We start from the raw sequence: 25,553 nt of genomic DNA, 5'->3' as shown, positions 1-25,553 counted from the left end.
GAGCCCCAGGCTTTTGGTTACAAGTGGCTTCCTCCTTCTGATTCTGCCTCCACCCAGGGAGCTCACTTCTCAACTTTTTGTTTTCTTTAGAGAGACAAAGAGTCTCCCCAGCCACCCATTGCTGGATTCCTGTTAACCTTTCATTAAGCCTGCTGACAGCTTGGCTCCAACTCTTCATGAGTTAGTTCAACACATTCCCATTTAAATGTGTCCCACCTGGCTTCATTAAGGTTCCTGCCAGGTTCTCCACTTGCAGCTTCCTCTGCAAATGCAAATAAGATTCTGAGTAAATAATATGGGGACCAGGGAAGATTGAGCTATAAAGGATTGGGGGTTGGAGAACCATCAAAACACCCAGGTTGCCATGGATTTGAGCAAACTAAAATCCAGCTGGGACCAACACAGGCCAATATCGCAATTCTGTATGCACAAAGTGTTAAATTAAGGCCCTCGCTGTGAAGCACAGGGTAGTGGTTAAGAGTGTAGAGTCCTTCCAGCCTGGTTCAAAGCCCTGCTCTGTCATAGGGATGTTGGTCCATGTGACCTTGGACAAGTTTCTTCACCTCTCCCTGCTTCTGTTTTCTCAGCTCCAAAAGCAGGAGTAATTTACCTGTTTCACTGGGCTGCCGTGATAATCCAATGAGAAATTGCCTTGAAACACTTGGTAGAGTACCTAGACCATAGCGAATGCTTTTTAAGGACTGGATGTTATCTCATTTAGCCTAGAAAGACCAAGGTCCAGGTTGCAGAATTAGGTTGTTCTAAATCCTCAAGGTTTGATGGTGGACCCACTATGTAAACATCAGCTGTAAGAAGGATGTCTCCATCAAAGCCCTTCCTTGTGCAAATGGAAAATCAACACTGATTGCATTCTGTTGCATTTCCCATACGTGTTTTGTCTCATTTAGATTTTTAAGCTCTGTAAGGGAAGTGATTCTCTCTCCTGGGCCCAAGATACTAGGAAGTTATTTGTAGGTGGCTACCAATTCATCCTGATTGCACAGAGAGGGAGAGAGAGGAAAAACTAGATCAACAATCTCTTCTGATTAGGAAGTCTCAGCATAAGAATTGTATATTTATTAAGTCATCATTTGGCAAAACCCCACCCTACCCCCTGGACTTTGGAGTCTCAGACCAGTTGCCTTCCTCTAGCCCATGGCCATGTGTTGCTTGGCCAGGTCATTATTCTAAGTTGGAGTGTTAATGCCTTCAAGTGGACACAGACACATTCCACTTTGTAATGGCCCAGCACTTCCCCTTGCCTCACTCATCTATGTCGGCTGCCTAGCCTCTGAAGTCCCGGCCACCCAGCCATCCAGCCTCAGGCAGAGCCCACATGCTTTCTCTATGCCAAAAGTAGAAGTCAGGAGACAGGAATCTACGATCTGTATTTAGAAAAGGATATCTCTGCCACAGCATGGAGAACCAATCGAGAAGGGAAGGGGTATAGATTGGGAGGCAGCTTGGAAGTTGCTGTATGAGTCCAGGGAGATTCCAGCTTAAATGAGGTCTCTGACAACCACCTCCACCTGGACCTTTGCCTCCTGTTGCAGGAAACTCCTGACTCTGTGCGACCACACACCCACCACTGCAGAGCACTCCTTAAGGGAGAATCTTCTCTTTAAAAAAACAAAACAAAACAGGGGGTGAGCCGAAATTATGGTGTGGTTCCACATTACTTCCTGAATTATTGATGAGACCCAGGGCTGCTCATACCATACCTGGAGTGGGGCACTGAACTCCGTAAGCTGGGCATAAAGAGAGAGATACAAATGCATACAAGGCAAAGGCAACTAGAGTAGAGAAGGGACCAGAAATCATGTCCCAGGAGCAAGGTACTTTGGAGAGACATGAAGCTCTCCTTCCAGTATCTGGAGCGCTGCCAGAGAGGAGAGAGATTATACATGTTCTGGGTAAACACAGTAAATTCAACTAGGACCGCCAGGCAGGTGCTTTCTGGAGACAGCTTTGTTTTAAATATTTCTGTCTCAGAACTGCCCTGAGATTGAATGATCTCCTTTAGGTGTGGTAGTGAGCTCACCATCACTGAAATTATTCAAGCGTAGTCTGGAAGATCCCTTAGCCTGATGCTACAGAGGAGATTAAAGCACCTGGCAGGGAAGGTTCGGTCTCTAAAATACCTTGCACTTGTGAAATTAATGCAAGACTGAATGGATGACACCAATGGAATAGATGGGGCTTTAAAAACAAAACATTCTAGGACTTATTTTGACAATTCCCACATGATGCCCCCATCCTCAATCCTAAGAAAAGGTGGCCCGTTAGAGTGTGAAAAGACCATCTTCAACTTCCCCTCCATGCTGCATATCTTCAGAGGTGTTTTTACACTCTCCAACATTGTCAAGCCTGTAAAGAGAAAAGAGAGGCTGAAAATGGGAAACACCAGGACCAGGAATAAACGGATGCTGCTAAATCACAAGGCCACTAACCATGGCTGTTACAGTTAAAAGAGCTCAAACTCCATCCGGTCCAAGCCTCTCCATTCACATATGGGAAAACTGAGGCTTCAGGAGATAAAGGGCTTTTGCAAATCTATTCTAATAAGGGAATTAAAAGTTTCTATATTGGCAAAATATAAAATTGTGATCTAAATGTGTTTATGACCTTGGAAAGTCACCTTGCTAAGCCCCAGTTTCCCCACTTGTTAATATTTATTTGTTAATTGGTATTTTGGTATTGACGTCATTGTTAATGAAAGCACAGTCTTCATCAGTTGACACCAGATCTTTTCATTTCTTTCCCAAAAGGCTATAAAACAGGACAGATATTCAAAATCTCTTTCCAGAGACTCTTCAGACTATTAAAAAAAAAAAACAAAACAAAACTGTTACAATGATCTAATTGGGCAGAGGCACCAAATCCCAGGAATGATATTCTACATGTTTTCATTTTCCCCACTGCCAGCTCTCTTCTCTGGAAACTCCTGTTTAACAACGTCCTTTTAAAATGAATTGCCCAGAGTTGAACAAAAAATTCTGAACACAGAGGATAGTGACATATCACCTTCTCTCTTTTGCATGCCATGCTTCTATTAATGCAACCTGCCTTTGTATTTATATTTTGGACAAACATAACACAGTGTTAACCAGGACAGAGGTTAATGTGAGCTAAATCCCACATCTTTTTCACCTCTAATGCCACATCTCCAACCCTGTATTTCATCAGAACACAAGAACAAGTCATTAAACCACTGAGTAGTATCTAATCATTTGTAACAGCTTGTACAATCATTACGACAATCAGTCATGCAAGATGAATTACCTTGTGTGTTTCTGGAAACAATTGGTTTTCATGACTTTCCCTGAAAAGACAAGGCCATGGTATAAGCAGAGTAGCTGTGTTAGGACATGTGAAATGCTGGGTTAAGCCAGGAGCTGCGTTCCCAAGAGCAGAGGTGGACCAAAGGTGAGAATTTAGGGACTGGTTTAGGCAGGGAAATGCATTCCTTTTCCCAGATCTACTGACTGCCTCTATGGGTCCCGAGGCAGTGCCCATCACTTACACAGTTGTTCCCATGTGTGGGCAATAGTGTTAAGCCGCTTCATTTTTAAGTCACTGCCCACTCATAATTCACGCACTCACTCAAGTTTTAAAACACTTCCTTATGAGACATACTCAGAATTTCCAAAACTGTCTGAGGACCAATGGCCTCTGCCTTTACGAGGGCTTTGCATGAAGGCTAAAGACAGGCTTCCACTGAGTTTCCAGTTCCCTTTGGCGGTGTTCACTAGGGACAGGTGCTGAAATGTACAAGTTTCGCTACTGCTGCTCAAACCAGTTGAGATGGTTACCAGTCTTATCTCCTTATCTACCACCTCGAAACAGTTTCTGTTGATGACTACAGAACAGTTTTCCCCCATTTTACAACAGGACGAGATGCCACATGCCTATACTTTGCGTGACAACTTAAAACCCTGTTTCATGACTCCTTTTTGCTGTGTTTCAAAACTATTGTTTTGAAAGTGAGGAGTGGTGATGGGAAGGAGGGGTGCAAGGTCACAGACCGGCTGGAGAATCTAATAACAATTATGGATGCTGCCCCTTGAAAAATGCAGATATCAACATGCAAGTACCTTTACACATGATTTCAAGGGATTCACTTTCCCCCGAGGTCTCTCTGTGGAACCCAGGTAAGGAAAACTTGCTTTAAGGAGATAATAAGGCCAAGATCCTTCATGGCTTTCTTCCTGGGGCAGTCCTAGTCAGAGGAGGAGGCCAGGCCACGACTTCCTCCACCCCAGACAATGATAATAATAGCACTTTCCACTTAAGGCAGTAATGAGGGAGAAAAGAGGCACATCAAGAGCATAGCATCAGAACTGTCACAGGTTATGCATCCAGTAAATGAAAGTACTCTTTTTTTTTTTCTTTTCCAAAATATAAACTCCATCAGGAAGATGATACATGAAGGCTTTAGCATCTTAGGGAGAATGAGTTTCCCTTGACCAGGATAGGGACCGGATGGAAAGAGGACTCTGGGGGATGGAGACAGGGGCAGAAAGCAGAATCTGTTCACTCTCAGGCCCTCCTGGAGCCTCCACAGCTCTGAGGGCTCCGTCCCACCTGGGCCTGCCCTCCTTACCTCGAAGGAAAAACGCCACAAGCAACACCAACAGCACAAATCCCACGGAGGGAGCAATGATCATTAGCAGGTCAGGGTTGATGACCATTTTTACCTGGTGAGACACAGGGAAGGTGAGGGGGCCACTCGTTTCTGAACTTCATACTCACACAGCTTCCAGTCCCAATCATATCTTCCCTCCATCAGCAGCCTCACTGCTTCTCACCCCATTTTGCCTGACATGTCTCAAGATCAAGACAAGGCAGCCTTACAAATCAGAAGTTTTTAAAAATAATCTCCAAAAATCTCCGACATCAGGCATATGAGCTGTGGGGCTCAGGGGTCTGAAGATAGGAAAGAACTGTGCTGTGAGCCCTGTGTTCTCCATGGTCAAGTCTCTTCGTTGGCTACCACCTAAATCCTTTGAGTTCTTCCCAGTTCTGTGCAGCTCAGGACCTCAGCTGACTTAGACCTCCAGAGGCAACAAGATAGAAGAGGGAAATGGAACTCAATTTCAACTTTTTGACAGCAGTGGTTCTCAAAGTGTAGCCAGGGGACCCATGAGATCAAAACGATTTTCATGAGACATTATTTGCCCTTTTCACTGTCATTCTCTCACAAGATGGAAGGTAGGGTTTCCCAGAGGTTACGTGACAAGTAATGGACTACTGTCACCATTCCGATGATAGAATATGCAAGCAGATAAGAGTATCTTTCTGTCTCCTAGCAAGCCAGACATTAATGAGATTTGCAGAAATGTCAAACAATGCCACTAATGCCACTTCTCTCGCTAATATATTTTCGTTCAGGGAAAATAGAGTTATTTTTCATAAAACGTTATTTAGGTCAACAAGTAATGGATTTGCTTTCTTTGCTTTTAAATGAATTAATTAACATCACTTTAAATTTGTTTTAATTTTTATGAGTGTACAGGACTTCTGACACCAAATCATTTGAGGAGTTTTGCTCTGCAGGCAGCACCTAGTTCTAGTAGGGGCTCAATGCCACCTCTGCCGCCCAGGTCATGCTCCATTGCCTCACCTTCCTGTCCCTTTCTCCAACACAGCAGCAAGGAGGGACAACAATCTCTCTCTGCAGAGGGAGAAGGGAAGGAAGAAAGAAGGGATGGGGACGCTTTTCCCTTTTCCCTTATAGGTGTCTATGCTGCTGACAGTTTTTACTTGATGCAGCTTGAACCACTTTTGTGATGATAAAAATTAATGAAAGGCACGGTCAGCAAATAAGAAATATGCCGGTGGCAAGGGTTGATTCTGCAGGATGTCACTAACCCTGGGCCATGCAGAAGGAACACATATTGATCTTTCCATGTTTTTGTATGGTTTTTTTTCTTATTGGTTTCCAAAGCATCTGCACATATAGAAGTAACAATATGAAAGTTAGTTCTGCCAAGAGCACAAGTCTACAGATTCCTCGGCTAACTCACAACCGTTGCTGCTTAGATAGATCTGTCCTCCCCAGTTCATTTCTGCAAACCTCTATTGTGGATTTTAAAAATGGAAGTCACATGCTTCAAATACTTCACAAAAATTTTACCTCTTCTGATTGAGCTTCATTCTGCACAACCATTGCTGTCTCAGATTCTGGGGAGGAAAAGTGAGGGGAAATGTTTATATTTTCTGTGGAGGAATAAAATACCACATCCTGAAATAGGCATTTCAAACCTCATCTGGAATTTTAGTTGATGTGTTTAATCTTTCAATCCCATCTTTTCTTTTTGTATAATTTATTTACAACACATTTGTTTTGAGATGGTTTTATCTGATACTCAGCTGCTATCCAACATTATGCCACAGGAACATCTCCATTTTATAGATGGGTAGAGTGGGGCATTAGGTCAGCAGGCAATTGGGTCTACATTTTCTGTAGGTCCCAGCAACACATTCAGGATTTTTATCCAGCCAAAAAATGTGCCAATCCATTAGTTAACAAATATCTATTATGCATTTATTATAGGCCATGTACTGTGCTATCCTGACCATCAACCTGGCTGATGAAATTTACAACTTAAGGTGGAAAACCAAATTTTTTTAAACAATTTGTTTCTAATTTTTTGTTTTATTGTTGAGAGAGACAGAGCTTGAGGTGGGGTGGGGGGAGAAAGAGAGGCAGATGCAGAATCTGAAGCAGGCTCCAAGCTCTGAACTGTCAGCACTGAGTTTGATGCGGGGCTCGAACTCACAAACTGTGAGATCATGCCCTGAGCCGAATTTAAATGCTTAGCCGACTGAGCCACCCAGGCGCCCTCAGGAAATCAAATTGAAACAACAACAACAACAAAAAAAAGTGAGTGGTTGAAAAAATAATGTCCTAATTGTGCAAAATTCTGGGAATAAATAATGCAAGATGTAGGGGCATATCACAAGGATGGCTGACCTGTTCTGGAGGACCAAGGGTAAGTGTTCTCCAGAAGGTGAAGGTCTCATGAGACATGGATGTTTTTATGTTATAAACAATAGTTGAGTTCATCAAGGAAAACATACTGAGAATCTACCAAACGCTAAGTACTATTCCAGGCACTAAGAATGCTAAGATGAACATGGCATGGCCCCACCATCATGAAATTTACAGTACATTACAGAAGGAAGACCAGTGGCCCCACGGGCCAAGGTAATGATGGACCATGGAAGGTTGCTGATGAGGGCAGGCACAGGGAGAGGCATGTAGCCTACCATCATAGTTCAGTGAGAACTTCTAGAATTAAGCTCCATGAGGACAGTGTCCCTCTGCCTGCTCAACAATGGGACCCCAACACTGCCTGGCACACACTCGTTGCTCAATAAGTGTTTGTTGAATGAGTAACACCTGAACTGAGTTAAGGTTGGGTAAGAATTAGCAATGAAAGATAGTAAGGGCCTTTTAGGTAGAGCAGCATCAGCAAAGCCATGAAGCATGGAACAGTGTGGTTCCAAGTGGTATGGCAAGAGGCTGTGAAGGTAGAAAATGAGGAATGTGGAGTGGCAGAGGATGACACAGAGATGGGCAGGAACCAGTCATGCTGGTAAGTCTCCGTTTAATGCTGTAGGCAGTGGGAAACTATGGAAACATCTTAAGCTTGTTATGGTCTAGTTAAGAGGATAAGGAAATAACCAGATGAGATGATCAGTTATCATCTGGTCCCAGGTCCGAAATTCAGAGCCAGTAGAAACAAAGGGAGAGAGACAGATTCCACAAATGCTTAGCAGGGAGATCAAGAGGAAGGACGTTCAAGGACATTGAACGTGAGGGTGAGAAAGAAACAAGTCTTAGATAATTTGCAGATTCCTTCTTGAGACTCTGGGCCATTGCCCAGCTGTCTGCTAAGACTGGGCACAGAAGAAGCAGAGCAGAAGTGTCCATCTCGGTGAAAAGGATGAGGAGTTCAAATTTATAGTCGGTGAGGAAGGCACCTGAGGGACACACACACACAACACTGGCCTAACGTGCAGTTGGCAGATTGAAATCTGAATCAAACTCAGGAAAAGTTGGAGTTGCAGATACTGATTTGGGAGTCATCGGTCTCCAAGGAGAGTTAAAATCCTCAGAGCATATAAGAAATCCAAGGTCTGCGTGTCCAGAGAGAGAAGAGCAGGAATCCTAAGAAACCCCAGCACTTAAAAGGTGGGCAGAGAAGGTGAGGGAGAAGGAAGCAGAAGAAACAAATGGCAGAGAGTAGAAAGTGAGAACTGTGTCAAGGAATCCAGGCCAGGAGAAAATGCCAAGGAAGAATGCAAAATCACATGTGCAACAAAACCTGCTGATAGAAACAGAACATAAAGCCACACATAGACGAGGCCTGAATATAATAAAAATCTAGGCCAATAATTACTGAAATTGATCATTGTTTCTCCCAGCCTTCCTTGCACTCAAGGCATAAGAAAAAACATGATGGGTTTTCTAAGGCTCATAATTTGGTACAAGAGTTTATTTCTTCGACAGGAAAAGTGACCTGTTGAATGCCTAGGAGCATAAACTCTGAGGAGAAAATTCAGCATGTTTTCATATCCTACAACTCAGTTATTGTTGTTTTTCTCTCTGCTATTATCCCCTAGAGCTGGAAATTGCAGGTAAGAATTCAAATCTCCTACCCCTGTTTTGTCAAAATCCTATAGTATTACAATCATTTGTGATGGATAAGCTGGAAATTGAAACCATCAAAGAGAAAAGCCATCCCAGGTCAGTTTTGTCACAGCTAATCTGTATTTTACATTGGAATTGTCTAATGGGAGAGACGTTTTGTAAACACAAACACTGCTGAGTGATACCAAACAATACTCCTCCTTCTCCTCCTTCTCCTTCTCCTCCTCCTCCTCATCTTCCTTCTCTTCTTTAGAAATTGCCAAAAGGCCCAATGGAGGCACTCCAAACCCAGTGTTAGATAGAGTTAGACACCGAATAAATTGCTGGTGACATTTGTTCCCCATGAAACACAGTGACGCTAACAGCTAGGGGATGGGGTAGGCAAGTGAAGACTACTCACTTCTGTGTTTTCTGTGCTACCTTGGTCCTTCCACTCTCAAGACCCTGACCTCTTACACAAGCACATTCAGGCAAAGGCAGGAGCCCCCCAGAACTTGCAAGAAAAGCAATTCTGTGAGAGGGGAACTGTGGTAGATTAAGTATGGTCTTCCTCAAAATTATGTGTACTCAGAACCTCAGACTGTGACCTTTTAGAAATAGGGCATCTTTGCAGATGTAATTAGTTTAAAGATATTGAGATGAAACCATCCTAGATTTAGGATAGGTCTTAAATCCAATGGCAGGCATCCTCGTAAGGAGAGAAGAAGACACAGAGGGACACACAGGGAAGGCCACGTAAAGATGGGCAGAGAGGGGCGCCTGGGTGGCTCAGTCGGTTAAGCGGCCGACTTCGGCTCAGGTCATGATCTCACAGTCCGTGAGTTTGAGCCCTGCGTCGGGTTCTGTGCTGACAGCTCAGAGCCTGGAGCCTGTTTCAGATTCTGTGTCCTGTGCTGACAGCTCAGAGCCTGGAGCCTGTTTCAGATTCTGTGTCTCCCTCTCTCTCTGACCCTCCCCTATTCATGCTCTGTCTCTCTCTGTCTCAAAAATAAATTAAAAAAATTAAAAAAAAAAAAAAAAAAGATGGGCAGAGATTGAAGGCATGTGGCTTCAAGCCAAGGAATCTCTGAGGCGCCAGAAGCTGGAAGAGACGAGAAGGGATCTTCCCTTAGAGCCTTCAGAGAGAACATGGCCCTGCTGACACCTCAATTTTAGGACTTCTGACCTCCTGCACAATAAGACAATAAATTTGTGTTGGTCTATGCCACTACATTTCTGGTAAATTTTTACAGCATCCTTGGGAATTCAAAAGAGACACAGTGATCACTAAGGTCTTCCACAGGAACAGCGGCTCTGGGGACGGGCACAAGGGATGACAGGAAGACTGACTCTCATTTAAAATGTTTTTGCACGCTTTGTACTTTCACCATATATGTATGGTTATCTACCTAAAAGAAATTCATCACCAGGTAATAACAACGATAAAAGAATCTTCAACTTAACCACACTTTTCCCAGGTCTATGGACTCACTGACACTTCTGATTAATATTAGACTTCCCTACAGGGTGAGAATGCATTTATATTAAAAAAAAATATGAAAATATGGACAGTCTTGGCAGAGTTGTCATTGTAAATCAGTAAATTGGCTTATGGGTACTCTGGCAAAGTGGAATTCCTGTGGGATTCCACCCCAGACCTTGGAGCACTGTGAGAACACACCTGGGTCTCCCCAATGCTGCACTGCCATCTCTGAATATGTATCTACCCCAGGTTTCCTGGCTGTGTGACCTTGGGCATGATATTTGCTCTCTCTGAGCCACAGTTTACTCATCCCAAAATGCTGATATTGCCCCAACCAATCTCCTATGTCCTTTTCAACCTTTAAATTTCTGGATGCCTTTGTAAAAAAGAATTTGAATGACCTGAGAAAATGATTATTTTTCATGGTAATTTTTTAAAAAGGATGTAAAGCTATGCTTAGTATAGAAAATCAGTATGTAAATACTTAAGAACATACAACAAACACATGCATACCTCTTGCTTCACAAGGAAAACTGAAAAGAAATACTGAAAGACTAGATACATCTGACATTGAATGGAAATATTATAGGCAATTAAAAATTTTTTAATTAGTACTTTTTTATAATTTCTAGATTTTCTCAAATGAGAAAATTTTAACTGTAAAATATATATCATATGTTAATTCCTGAAAACTCTCCAAGATGCCTGAGTCAAGAGCAAACTCTCAAGGTTTCGCTGAAGCACTGCCACAGTGACCTTCTAAGTGAAACTTTGAAGATCACTGTTAGAAACACATCAACTCACAGCTGAAAAAGAACTCAGTGATGCTCTTAGTAAAAGACACCCCCCCTAGATACGAGTACTGGTGTACAAAGATGTTCAGGAGATATACACACACACACACACACACACACACACACACATATATATGTATGTATATTATATATTATATATCATATATATGTGTATATTACACATTATATATCATGTGTGTATATTACATATTATATATGTATGGAATATGTATGTGGGTATTATGTATGTATGTATATTACATGTTATATATATGTATATTACATATTATATGTGTGTATGTAATATGTGCATAATATACATATATATGTAATACATATAAGTCTCTAGAGCAAGAATATGGACTTATAAATAGGCAGAGAGACTTTTCTATATCAAAAATGGTTTGTTTGTTTGCTTTTAGATAATGAATGCATGTAAAAACTGGTGAAATCCAAGTAGAGTTTGTAGACTTGTTAATTGCATCATGCCAATGTCCATTTCCTACTTTGACCACGTGCTACAGTTATGTAAGATGTTTGTGGGGGGGGGAGCGGGAAACTGGAGGAACATATAGATTTCTCTGTACTATTTTTGCAAGTTTGTGTTGAGTCTAAAACTGTTTCAAAATAAAAAGCTTTTAAAAAGTGGTTTAAATATCAGCATTTCATATGGTTCAAACTAATACATGCATAGTGGCTTTGTAATAAAGATTTATTGAAAAAAATGTTGAATACATTTTAAAGTACGTTTAAAAATGATTTTGTAAAATTTTTTGTGTGAAAAAAAATGATAGACGTTACTCTGTCGTGAGAAAAAAAAAATGATCTGAAAAGATATAGCCCAAACTGTTATGGTAATTATTTCTTCATCTTGGTCATTTGGGGTGAGGGCTTGGGAAGAATTTTTAGAATACAAGGGCATTTCACTTTACAGTGTTTTGCTGTTTTCTTTTACAAGAGCATGTATTTATTTTATAACATAAAAATATAAAGTGTAAATGTTAAAACCACAACATAAAAATATTGCCTTTTCTTTTATCATCTAGTAGGATAGGAAGCAGTATTCATTGCATATGCTGGAAGAGCTCTGTTGAAGGAGACTCACATCTGCCCTTTCTAAAGAATGTGTCCTGTATCTGGATGAGGTTGAATCCAACCTGCTGCCTGTTTTTGTACAGCCTGAGAGCTAGGAATCATTTTAATATTTTTTTATTGGGGAAAAATCAAAAGAAGAATAACTCATAACACATACAAACTACAGGCAATTCATATTGAATGCCCATCAGTAAAGTTTTATTGAAGTGCCCATTTGTTCATGTGTTATCTGGGGCTGCTTTTGTACTACAAGGGCAGAGCGGAGTAGTTGAGACCACCAGCATGGCTGGTAGGACCGAAAATACGTACAGTCTGGCCCTTTACAGAAGAGTTTGCTGACTTCTGGTATAGTTAGTCCCCGGATGCAAAAACAACACCCATGGAGTCAGGGAATTAAATGTGTTATATCAGAGCACAATTTTAATGCTAAAACCTTCAGACCTTCAGACCCTAGAGTGATGAGACTTCCCCTCAAGATGGTTATGCCTAAGGTAGTGGATTCGAATTTACTCACTGAAATAAAACTACATGCTATGTGCAGATCTGGAATGGCATTGAATTTTGAGTTAAGAAAATCTTTCAAAATCCATTTTGAACATCACCCCTTTTGCCATCCCACTGGTGGAAATTTGCTTCAAAATTACTTGGAACTCCCTGTAAAAGTCAACTTATTGAGCACTACAGTAGGCCTGGCAGAGCGATAAGCACTTCATATAAATTATCTCACTTAATGCTTATACCATCCATTCTACAGACATAAACTGAGGCTGAATAAGTTTAAATCACTCTTTCAAGGTAGCACAGATAATAAAAGGAAATTTGAACTCAACTCTGAATGACTCAAAAAAATCATGATTATAACCACTCTGAGAGGAAAGAAAAAGAGCATATTAGCATCCTATTTGAAAATACAAACTCTAGCCAGTGGGCTACATGCCAGAAATCAACTGGAAATAAAAGCACTCTATATTCTCAGTGGGTCTGTTTAAAAACTGATAACTAAGTAATTTGACTCATTAAATTCATAGACACAGGACTCATCTGTAAGTACTTTTAAAGCAAATTTAGTTCTGATATAAGTCAACTCAATGATACAATCTTAGCACAATCCTAGGACTTTAAAAGTGACAACTTCAAGCCTTCAGGTGTTCTTCCATAGGTAGCATCTGGCTTATGCTGCCCCCTTCTGGACCACTGGTGGTATGGCCTTAAAAATTCAAAGGCAAGATAAAAAAGATCCTTCTGAGAGTATTTTAGATTTGAAAAGAATTCGAAATTATCTCCTCTGATCCCCCCCTTTTTAAGGAAAAACTAAATTCTAGAGACAGTTTCACTCATTCAGGGTTTCATAGTAATGAGTAACGAAGGAAGTGACTAGGACCCATATTTTTTGTACTTGCCTGGCAGCACTAATGCAGATCTGGAATTTCAAAACGGCTTTTGAAAACAGAAACACAACTTTCTTCAATTCACATACTTGCTTTAAAATTTTGGAGACCTCTGAATGTTTTTAATATGTGCAATGATCAAAAGAGCACCATACGCTGAAATAAATCAATCATTCCATATGTGAGTCAGGTGTTCCTTAGCACCAAGGGCAAAATTGGGTAAGGACCTTTTTTTTTTTTTTTTTTTTTTTTTTAATTTTGAAAGGGAACAGACAGCAAATTGGGTTGGCACCCAATGTGGTTCATAAAGAAGGAATGGTAAGATGACTTCACATTTCATGCAGATGAGTTAACAGAAGGAAACTCTAGAACACCATTATTTAAGAGTCACTGAGTTCCGGGGCACCTGGGTGGCTCAGTTGATTGAACATCTGACTTCAGCTCAGGTCATGACCTCACAATTTCTGAGTTCCAGCCCCACATTGGGCTCGTTGCTGTCAGCATGGAGCCAGCTTCAGATCCTCTACTCCCCCCACCCTCTCTCTCTCTGCCCCTCCCCTGCTCACTCTCTCTCTCTCAAAAAAGTATATATATATTGTATATATGATATAAATTTTATATCACATATATATCTATATATTTTTATATATTAATATCACATATTTATATATTTATATATATGTGATATAAATTTTATATCATATATATATTTTTTTTTTAAGTCACTGAGTTCCAAACTTTGCGTCAAACTTCCACTGCCTCCAAGGATGCCCCACCAACAAAAATGTCGTCATCATTATGAGAGCCCAGAGTTGTCACCTCAAGTCACTACTCTCACGTGCCAATATGAAGTGAAACAGAGTTAAGACCTCATCCCTAATCCACCATCCCCGCCCCCCCCAACCCTGGACTCCTCTCTGCAGGGCAATGCTCTTCCTACACCAGCTGATTGATTTTGGTTGAGGGAGGTGGCAAAGTCCTCACTTTACCAAGGAACCTCAGAAATGCTAACAACAACAATAATAATAAGTGGATACCATATACCAAGCACTTAACTATATTGCATGCCAGACACAATGCAAAGTGCTTCCATGTCAAAGCACTTCCATGTTTGAGCTCAGAAAATGCTCTGCAGTCAGGCACCTGGTGGCTCAGTCGGTTAAGCACCCAACTCTTGATTCCAGCTCAGGTCATGATCTCACGGCTTGTGAGTTCAAGCCCTGCACTGGACTCTGCACTGACTGTGTGGAGCCTGCTTCAGAGTCTCTGTCTCCCTTTCTCTCTTTCTCTCTCAAAAATAAGTAAACCTTAAAAAAATTTTTTTTTTAAAGAAAATGCTTTGCAATAGACACCGTTGGTTTTCTCACTGCCCAGTGAGAATCCTGTGGCCTAGAGATGTCAGGTGACTTGCCCAAGTCATGTAGCTAGGAAAGGAAAGAGCAAATCTCAGAGCCAGGATTATCTATCTGCAGAGGCCAAACTCTTATCCTCTGAGCTCTACAGTCTTTGGAAAATATGGCAAATGCTCACATACAGTTGCCATAGAAAGTTCAGTGGTGGAGAGTGAATGATCTTGCTATTTTGCGGCAAAACAGGGAGAAATCCATTTGGAATGGAACCCTAACCTTTTTGCTGCTTTGATGGGTGCAGTTTTTGGAAAGGAGATCTTTCTAACTATTACTTTAATATTTTAATATTAATAATATAATTTTTATAATTTATAATAATATTAATATATAAATATATATTTCTAACTATTATTATTGATGATGATGATAATGAGCACAATGTAAGCAGCTGAAAGTGCACAAAACACTTTCACATTATCACTCTTGAACTTCAAAATAAATCTACCGAGGGAAGTAAACTTCAGCAGAGTGCTTGAAAGAGGAGGCAACTGAAACTTAGGGAGGTCCCATCTCTTGCCCGGGACTGCACAGCTAGTAATGGTCACTAGTCAAGCAGTGGCAGTATCAGAGCCAGTGAGATTTATCTGAGGCACGATTCTTATTGATTGAAAACTCTTCACAATGTTAGAGCAATGTTATCTGATGCCACCTTCCATGTCTGCCCCCCTCTGCTGGGCTGCTGAGCACCCCAGAGTTCAACAGGCGGCCATGCCAAAGGGCGTTGGTGGCTTCAGTCAATGACTTGTTCACAGTGGGAGAACCAATACCTTGCCTCATCACAGAACCTGCTGAGGTGTGTCATTACCCTTCCCCCTGTGACACCAAAGATCTCTCCAGGGCCTAGATCAGTGTCGGAGGAACACTTCGGTGTGCAGAGTGGTCACCCAGCTCACTGGGTTATCCGTCAATGAGGCCCCATCTTAAGACTGGCCCCGTGGTCTATTTCAGTGGCTGAAATAGACACCTTACTTCTTTTTCCCTTTGTTTGCTTTACCACAAACATACTTCTCTTAAAGCTTGGCAACTCCCTTTGTTTTTATTTGGTTGACCTTTCTGAAGGTGAGCTGTTAGATGCTAGAATTACACAGATTCAATCCCAGCTTTATTAATGAAAAAATATCATTTGTACGGTTGGTAGAATATAATGCTATTGTGAGAAGAATCATGAAAATCCATTTTTTGTCCTTTGCCTTTATCCCCAGACTGCCAGCCTACAACTGATTCGAGCCTGTGAACAGTGTGGGCATGAGAGATAAAACAAATCGGCTAATGCCTCATGAAAGATGTTGACTTTGAAATCAACTGCATCCAATTTCTTTCCTCCTAACAACGGCATTTGTGAGTGAAAATGAGCTTTGCTTCATTCCCCTGCCTTCCTCTGTTCCTTCTGCTGAACTTGTACTGAAAACAGCAATTCCCCCTACAACTTCTTTATGTCCTTGATCAACTGAGGACCCAGAAAAAATGTTAAGTTCTAACATGGCTCAGCTTTGTCTTTAATAAAATAGTGCAATGTAGGGGAAAGAGCTCTGATTTGAGAGCCAGAAGAGAGTCCTATCTGGGGCCTCATTCCCACTTCTCTTTGAACTTTTTTATGCCTGTGTGCCTCAGTTTCTTTCTATGTAGAACGAAGAGTGCACACTACACCAGCAACTCCTAAATGTCTTCTTGGGGCCAGGGATGGGATGGCTTCAAAAGAATCTCCTGAGGAAGTTTGCTAAGCATACAATTTCTTAGACCCACCCCCAGGGTAGGTTCTAATTCTTCAAGCCTTGGGTAGAGTAAAGCAATCTATATTTTTACTAAGCACCCTGTGTTTTCAACCCATGGCCAGGTCTGGTATATACATGAACTGGATGACCTTGAAGTTCAAGGTCTTGGTTCCATCCCCTGGGAGGTCAACATGAGATCAGATTGCTCCACACTTTCATTTATTCTATCCTCACTCCCTTTTCTCTTACCTCCATTTCTAGACCAAACCCTACCTCTCTCATTTTTGACTGATCCCCTTCTGCTACACCAGGACCAACCTTGCTCCATTCACTATCTCCTTCTCTAAATATCCATCCTCAAACTTCTTGAAAGAACACCTAATATTCACTCTCTAACAATTGCTTGTCTTGGACTTCAGAGCATCCACCCAGAGAGCTAACACTGTTCACCTAATGGTTCACAGCCACCTAAGGGCCTCATCCTTCTTGACCAGCATTCTGAATTTCCCAGTATTTGACTATACCCTCCATAACTTTTGTCAGCTCAGCCCTCTCTGCACTCATGCTCTGCTGGATCCCTTCCTACTTTTTCTGTCTTCATCCCTGCCTCCTCTTCCAATGTAGTTGTCCCTTTATGGGGTTGTACCTTTTCATTTCTCCCTCCATCTCACACAATATCTTTAGGTGATTTCACAGGAGCTTTCCATTATCCCTCTCCTAATGAGAAAATATAATAAAGTGCTTAAGAGCTGAGTTTCAAGAGCCAAGAGACCCAGGGTTCAAACTCTGGCAAATTTAACTTCTCCAAACCTCAGTTTCTTTTCCTTTATAATGGAAGTAATGATAGCATCTTTCTCACAGATGCAGACAATGCCTCACAATGAGACACTGTGCCCAAGCCTGGTATATAAAAAGCATTTGGTAAGTGTCATTTATTATCAGTGATTCCCCAAATCGTATCTAGAGCCCTGAACTGTCCCTTATGAGATAACATGTATTAAATTATTGATGTATTTTTAAGTCCCTGTTCAGCAATTGTAACCTGAATCATGGTAATTATTATTTGATCAGAGGTAGGTGCCAATCATCAAAGACACCCATTCTCACCCAGGCATCCATAAGTCAACCCAGCCCCATATTCCCAACTGCCCATTAGACATTCCTCAGGGGCCCTTCAAACTCCAGCTCTCCCAAACAAATTCACCCTTTTTCCTGGGGTTCCTTACTAGTTAACCTGTCACATCAATCTAACCTCCCAAGTACAGAGAATGAGTCATCCTTCATTCTTACTCTGGTCACTGTCCTCCCAATCCTAACTCCTAAGTGGCTTTGACTCTGTCCCCTCTCTGTAGTTACTGCTGCCATTATTCTACTCTAGACATTCATCTCTGGTATGAATTATTACAAAAGGCTCCTGGGTAGCCTCTCTGCCCCCAGGCTTGCTCCTTCTCATACATCTCCCACACTCTTACCAGAGCAATGTTTCCTAAAACAGAACTGGAAATATCATCCCTACCCAGAAAACATGAATGGTTTCTCATGACCCTGGAATAAAATCTAAATTCTTCAGCCTATCAATCAAGTCCCTTAAGAACCTAGACCATTCCCAGCTTCTTGTCTCTATTAGATTAAACTAGACTATTAGACAAGCTCCAAAGATTTCATACTCTTATCAAGTTCCCTTCTTTTTGTTCATGCTCTTCTTCCTGCCTGTTCACCCTTCCCTGCACAATGAAATGTTCTCATCCTTGAAGAACCAATTCAAAGATTATTAAGTTAAATTATGCTAGCCATCCTTTCCAGGATAGAATCCATCTTTCCCTTCTTTGGGCCCCCAGGAAAACTTTCCATACTTCTATCCCAAAACTAAACCCACTGGATGATTGTTTGCTATACATAGCCTGTCTATCTTACTAAAGTGTGACCCCTTTTAGGACAGATGTCATGACTTATTTATTCCCATGCCATGTATAGAAAATCAATTCAATAAGCCATGTTTAAGTAATGATGGATTTGAAACGCCTTTACCAAAAAATCATATTACCTATTTCCAAGTACCCAAAACAAATTCCAAGATAAAGAGAAAAGTCTCATCTCCAACCACTTTGTTCTCTGAGAATCCTTTGGCTCCTTGGAAAGGCCAGCTTGCTCTGGACCATGAAGCTTTGGATGACTTTGTCAAACAGAAAGACACAGTAATAGAGCAGCTGTTTCTAAAAGCATTCCCTCCCATTTTCTGGGCCCCAGTTTCTAATCTTCTCAGTTTCCCAAATTTCCATAGATAATACTCCTCCCTGGGAGTTAATGAACACAAGTTTAAACCCCCTGAAACCTGGGTGTGAGTCTCAGATCTCTCTCTGTCTAGCTGTGCAATCTCGGGCAAGTCACTTCACATCTCTGAGCTCCATTTCTAGGCAGCCTTAGAGTGGAGGCAAGGATTTGCCACCCTAGGTAGGCCTTTTCACATGATGTCTACAGCAAATGCCTTAAAAGTAGAGGAAGCACTGAAGCAGGAGATAACCTACTTGGAGTTGTCCTATGAAATGAATAACATGAATCTGGAAGTTCTTGCTTGGCACACTCAACCACAGCTCTTTTTCAGGCATGACTTGAATTCCACGCCTACATTGTAGAGTGGAGCCTCTACAGACTGAACAGTATGAGAAGGACAAAACAATTCAGAGGCAGCAGGAGATGAAATGTGTCCATAAGCAGGAATAAAACCAATGATTAAGAATTCTGTAGAGCCATCTAAAAGGGAGTCAGTGAAGAGCTTTCAGAGTCTCAGATTTACTCCAGTAACAAGTAGAGAATTACTACCGTGAGATTTTAAAAGCTCTTGTAACTTTCCCAGGTTTGTAATTTTGTCACTCATTGGCTGTTTCCCTGGTGCAATTAACAGATTTAAAAAAATCATAAAACCAAAAGTGTCTGTGTGCTTATAAGGAACAGCAAGTCAGTTGGGAGCTGGTGAAAGTGGCCTCTTGTTACCCTGCCAGAGAGACCTAAAAATGAAGGTGTGTGAGTAGGAATAATAGATGTGTGAAGAAGAAAGGAAATGGGGATAGGGCATAAGGACTATCGTTTACTAGCTAGTAATTAGGTACCAGGTATGTTTCTTATGCGTTTCCTCACTTAACAGTCCTATGAAATAAGTACTAATATCATCATCACTGTACGTTTTGGGGAAACTGAGATTTAGAGAAGAACAGAACAAATAACTCACCTGAGGATTTAAAAGAAAACAGAAACACAAAAATGGCAGAGCTGGGATATAAGCCTGAGCCTTCAGACTCCCCAGTGAGCTTTTTCAACCCCCACCCAGAGCTACCCTGGAGGCTGTGAGGATAAAAGACTAGAAAGAAAGGATCTGAGATGTTACTGAGGCAGTAAAAGAACGGAAGGCATAATCAATGGCAGACTTAATCCCAGGCCATCAGATTATGACTTCAGAGTCCCTCCCCATAGAGGGAACAAATTGGAACAAATTTGAGGGAGGGAACAAATTTGTCTTGAGGGAACAAATTGGAACCATTTCACAAATTCCTGCTGCCATGCAAGAAATGAAATGAACCCTCAGGCTGGATGGAATGCTTTGAGTTCCTAGGTACCTGAAGGGGTCAGAGTTTGCATTCTTCAAACAGACTCTTTAGCTCCGGGGTGGGGGGAGGGGAGAAACCTATGCAAGTTTTTGTTGTTGTTTGTTTGTTTGTTTGTTTGTTTGTGTTTGAATGATGGTTCCAAACCACTTGGAGCTTTGCAGAATTCTTGGAGAATCTAAAGATATGTCCTAGACTTTTCCCTCAGAAAAATGCATGTGCACATATGCACACATAATTATACATGTAATTTCAGGGGGTTCATACCACCCCCAGCCCGTCCACAGACAACTCCACCCAGGAGACCACAGACATTTAAAATTTAAAATCTCCGAGGCCTGGTGTGAGTCCCAGCTCTCCTTCTGCCCAGCTCTATGATCTTGGGTAAGTCACTCCACGTCTCCAAACTCCATTCTAGGGAGCCATGGAGTGGGGGCGAAGAACTATCACTCTGGGTAATGCTGACTTTAGGGAATAATAATTTTGACCAGATCTTCTTGAAGAATTGAAACCAGCTGTCATCCATGGAAGGCTTGCCATCCAAAATTACATGAAGAAATGAGGAAGGAATCAGGGATATTTGGCCAGGGAAAGAAACCCCACAGAGTCACGTGAGCTCTCTGAAAGGAGTTGAAAGCACTTTCATGTGAATGAAGAAGTAGCACTTATCCTGACTTATTCTGTAAAATGGCTCCAGACTGGGGAGTGAGGGGTGGGGAGAAGCAGCACAGTATGATGTCAGAATGGCAGCAGAGTTGAACCGACATGGGTTAAACCCAGGTCATCATTTACCAGATAAGTTATATAACCTTCATGAACTCTAAAATGGAGGTGATAATGGTATCTATCTCATAGGATTTTGTGAGAAGCCAGATGAAATAATGCGCTTAACGTGAGCAGTATTGAAACAAAGAGAGATTTCAGTAGATGTCAGCTACTCTAATAAACTCTCTGACCCTCCATTTCTTTATCTCTAAAATAGGTATAATATCTGTACCCGATCAGGAGGTTACTATGAGATTTAAATAAGAAAATACACATTAAATACCCTTAGTACAGCACCTAACACATAATTAAGTCTTCCGCAATAGAAAGTGCAGTTATTGTTACAAATGTTTCATTACAACCAGTCGGATGAGAGGACAGTAAATGGAAAGAACACCACCATTTATTTCAGACAGGAAGACAAGACAAAATAAAATAATATCTAAGAGCTTGGACTCAGAGCTAGACTTCCTGCATCAGGAACCTGAGAGCAGTGTGGCCTTGGAAAAGTTGCACAAAATAGGGGTATGAGCATCTGCTAAAAAGGGATTGAATGAAGTGGCCCATGAGAACAGCTTCGCACTGCACCACATATAATATGCGTTCAATAAGTCCTGGTTTCTTCCATAATGAGTAAAGGTTACACAGAGATAGACCTTCTTACAGCAAGCTCCTTCTCAGCAATGCAGCCTCTAGATGTTGCTGCAAATATTCTCTCTCCTCCAGGATTTATCAAGGAGGAGTGAAATAACAATTATCTGGGGTATTACAGAAGAGGGTGAAACATCAAGATGACCTCTTGTTTCCTTGCAGTTGAATGTAAAATAGCCTGAGATTTAAATGGAATGAATGATAACATTTTGAGAACTCCTTGCCCACTCTCCATCATTTTTCTCGTTGCTACCTTCTCTTCTGCCAGGAAACAGCCCCCACTTTTACCCCATGCCACAGACAAAGAAGGTTTGGATCTTTGGCATCTAGTTTCACCTAAGTTAACAACAACTAGTCCAAATTTCCCGTCTTCCCGCTGAATGAGATAGCGCCAAAAAAAAAAAAAAAAAAAAAGCCAAAACTTTTCAACATTAGGTCACCCTTGCATTTCACCTTGATTTATAGTCTTCCTTCAAAATGTATCCTCTTTCCACTTACTCTTGCCCATCCTCTCCAATTCTATCTGCTGAGCCTTTGTGAGTGATGTTACACTGCCTCCTTCACAGAGTTACAGGACCATTGTTTGGCTAATAAACATATGGAAAGACACTCAAACGCCTTGTTAATCAACAAAAAATGAGACAAAAAAAATGAACAACAAAAAAATGGGACAGAATTTTCTTCTCAGGAGATTGAAAAAAAATTAAATAAATGGTCATATCAAGTATAGGGGAGATGTAGGAAAGCAGACACTGTGGGTGGGAAAATAAATTGGCAAAGCCTTTCCAGAAGACAATTTTGTAATGGTTAGTAAACTTAAAGTGTACATTTCTTTCAGCCTAGGATTTCTCCTTCTTAGTCACCACCCTAGACCGTTAGACATAGACACTTAAGGAGGCTCTCACATACAAGGATGCCCCTGCAAACTACCTATGGTAATGAAATATTAGAACACTTCAATGTCCCTTCGTGGGCATTGGATATTATAAGTATCCACAGTATAAAATTCTATACAGCAATTTAACATAATGATATATATCTACATGGATTGGAAAGGAAAGTAGTCCAGTATATAATGCTAGGTAAATAAACAAAATACAGAAGGCTGCATACAGTATAATAGAATTTTTTTTAATTCACACAACAGAACAAAACTGCATATTTCTATACACACACATAAGGAAATAGAAAAAGATCTAGGAATGGTCCTCTTTAACTAATAGCGGTGATTATATCACAGGAAGGGCTGGGATTAAAGACAGGGAGTCAAAGAGATTTTTTTTCCTACTTTTTATGTATCCCTAACAAAAATACATTAGTGTAATATTTGTGTAATTTACAATAAATTACTAATTTTTTTAAATGAATGGATGATTTTCTGGCAATTCTAGCTTCAAGACAGAAACAACTAAGGAAGAAGGGGAATCCCAACACAGGGGTTTCAGAAAAGAGGCAGAAGAGGGAAGAAGCAAACATGGCTGCTATTAGCTGGTTTCACTTTCCCAGCTTGTGGGAAGATGTAGGATGTGACCACAGTGGAACCAAAATAGCCAAATCCCAAGACAAACAGGCAGATGGCAGATGACAGATTGTTCCCACGGTCAAAGACAAAATCACCCTCACGAGCACAGCCCCTTACCTCTTGGCTGAAGAAAAGTCACTGACTCACTCATTTCCCACATTGATGTCTGGGACGTTGACTGGAGACCCCAACCTTCAGATTCTGAAAAAAAACAAAACAAAACAGAACAAAACAAAGACAAAGGAAAAGAGAAAACAAACTTAGGTAAAAACTTGTCTTTTTTATTTTTGGTGCCCCACTGTCCCCTAAACTAACTTCTGTCATAAAAAAAATAAAAGAAGAATGGGGCACTTGGGTGGCTCAGTTGGTTGAGCATCTGACAGCTCAGAGCTTGGAGCCTACTTCAGATTCTGTGTCTCCCTCTGTCTCTGCCCCTCCCCCGCTCATGCTCTGTCTCTCTCTCTCTGTCAAAAATAAATAAACATTAAAAAATATCTTTTTTAAATAAAAAATAATAATAAAAGAAGAAGAAGAAGAAGAAGAAGAAGAAGAAGAAGAAGAGCTAATGTTTACAGAGCATTCAGTTCATGCTGTTCTAAGTGATCTACAAGTATCCTCTCATTTAATCTTCAGAAAGAGACACAGGATAGGTGTTATTATTATTCCCATTTTATCAATGAGGAAGCCAAGACCCAAAGAGATTAAATAACTTTCCCAGAGTCATACAACAGTTAAGAAGTGGGTCTTGTACCCAGGCAGTGTAACACCAGAGCACACACCCTGTGCCATACTGCCTCCCTATATTGTACTAACACAAGAACCGAATCATTTATTTACCCCATAGATATCTGTTTTCTTCTACTTGACTATAAGCCCCATTAAGTAAAATCTGCCATTTGAGCACTTACTAACATGCCAGGCACTCACCTAAGGCCATTATATCCATGAAGTTATTCAACTCTCCAACTCACCTGGGAAATCAGCCGAGACCAGAAACCCCTGGCAAAAGGAATAAAACAGAGAGCCCAGCCTGGGCACTTCTCTCTAGCACCCCCCATGGATGTAAACCGTGCCTTATTTTAGGGTATTCTCTGCCCTTGGACCCCTATTAAATACCTAAAGAAGTCTTGATGGATGAAAGATCACATGAATGAATTTCTCTCTCTACTACAGAAAGCCAATGATCAAGTGAGGACGTCCCTCAAGGAAGTCAACAAAGATCATTGTACTGGGAATTAGGATGAGACGGCTAAGCACTGCCTCACCTGGAATGGAAAGGCAAATATTCCAGAAATGTGCTACCATGAGGAATTGCTTAAACAAATCAAGGTCAGTCTCTCTCCCCACCCCCCTTTCTCTCTCAAAGCCACAAGAATGAATGAACCACAAATGTGGTCCAATTTGTCCTAGATAGGGTTCATGGCACACAGGACCCAAAATTCATCTTCAGTTATCTCATTCAATAGCATTTTACTCTCCTCAACCTAAGAAATGAGGAAAAGAAAGAGAAAGAAAGTGTCCTCATACCTCTGGATGTAAGCAAGGCAATGTTTCCAGAGGTCACCTCGGTACTTCTCTCAGAGTCACTGGAGAGAAAGAAACTTTCTGATTCTGGAATATAAAAAAAGTTTGATAAAAGAGAGCTGCAAAAATAAGTGTTTGTGCCGAGTGGTGGGATCCAGGGCTATTTTTATACTTGTCTTTGAGCCTTTTTATATATTTCAGGTTTTCTTCAAGGATTGCAAGTAATTTTTTAGGATCAAGAAAACTACAAATGTCATAGTTTAAGGTGATTATTTTAAACACCAAAAACCATTAAAAATACATACAAAAATTGGCTGGTTTATGGTTCATGAACTTTAGGTGACAACCCAGAGTATAACAGAATTAGCTGATTCAATATTATAAAGCTATTTAAATTATCCAAGCCTTACTGAGGCAGCTGAGACAGCTAAGAAAGCCTTCACACTATCTCTTAATGAGTTTCCAATAGCATTACCTTGGTATCAGAGGTTGAAACATGGTGGGCACTTTGATAAGCCCTATAAGTAATGAAGCTAGTAAGTCAGTGAGGGTCCAAGATGGAGGATCAAAAACGACTTGGGGGGGGGGGGCAGGAAGGAAAGAAAAAGAAAAGAATGGAAGGGAGGGAGGAAGGGATTGAGAGAAGAAGGGAAGGAAAGAGGAAGGAAGAAACAAAGGTAGAACTAGTTCATCATCAAGGGATATTTTAAGGCATCTGGAGGCCTTTCCTCAACCAATCTCTAATGCCAAGGCAGAGACTTAACCCCTGGAAGAATAAAACTGGGGTCTGACCCCAGGTGACATATCCTAGCTGTTGCATAAATATCTCTAAGATTCCTGGAAGGTCAACTGGAGAACCAAAAAATCTGACTTTCAAAAAACAGAAAAAATAGGGGGAAAAAAAGGAAACCATAAAACAAAGAAAAGGAACAGATTGATGAAACCACATCCTCACTCACACACACGCACATAC

General features: G+C 41.1%; 1 protein-coding gene across 5 annotated transcripts in view; it reads right to left on the bottom strand.

The window, feature by feature from the left end:
* Positions 1 to 1,371: 1,371 nt before the first annotated feature.
* Positions 1,372 to 25,553, bottom strand: part of TIMD4 (T cell immunoglobulin and mucin domain containing 4) — a 39,616-nt gene continuing 15,434 nt past the window's right edge. For all 5 annotated transcript variants that reach the window (XM_042993745.1, XM_042993750.1, XM_042993756.1 and 2 more), the window contains 6 exons: positions 24,584 to 24,667; positions 23,174 to 23,257; positions 6,137 to 6,183; positions 4,604 to 4,697; positions 3,283 to 3,322; positions 1,372 to 2,367 (listed from right to left, as the gene is read on the bottom strand). In XM_042993745.1, coding sequence (XP_042849679.1) covers positions 2,283 to 2,367; positions 3,283 to 3,322; positions 4,604 to 4,697; positions 6,137 to 6,183; positions 23,174 to 23,257; positions 24,584 to 24,667 — 434 coding nt within the window. In that variant the 3' untranslated portion in view covers positions 1,372 to 2,282. The remainder of the gene's footprint in view (positions 2,368 to 3,282; positions 3,323 to 4,603; positions 4,698 to 6,136; positions 6,184 to 23,173; positions 23,258 to 24,583; positions 24,668 to 25,553) is intronic.

The sequence above is a fragment of the Panthera tigris genome, chromosome A1, assembly GCF_018350195.1.
Source record: "Panthera tigris isolate Pti1 chromosome A1, P.tigris_Pti1_mat1.1, whole genome shotgun sequence".
Lineage (NCBI taxonomy): Eukaryota > Metazoa > Chordata > Mammalia > Carnivora > Felidae > Panthera > Panthera tigris.
Note: the sequence above shows the minus strand (reverse complement) of the source record. Positions and strands in the feature narration are given on the sequence as shown.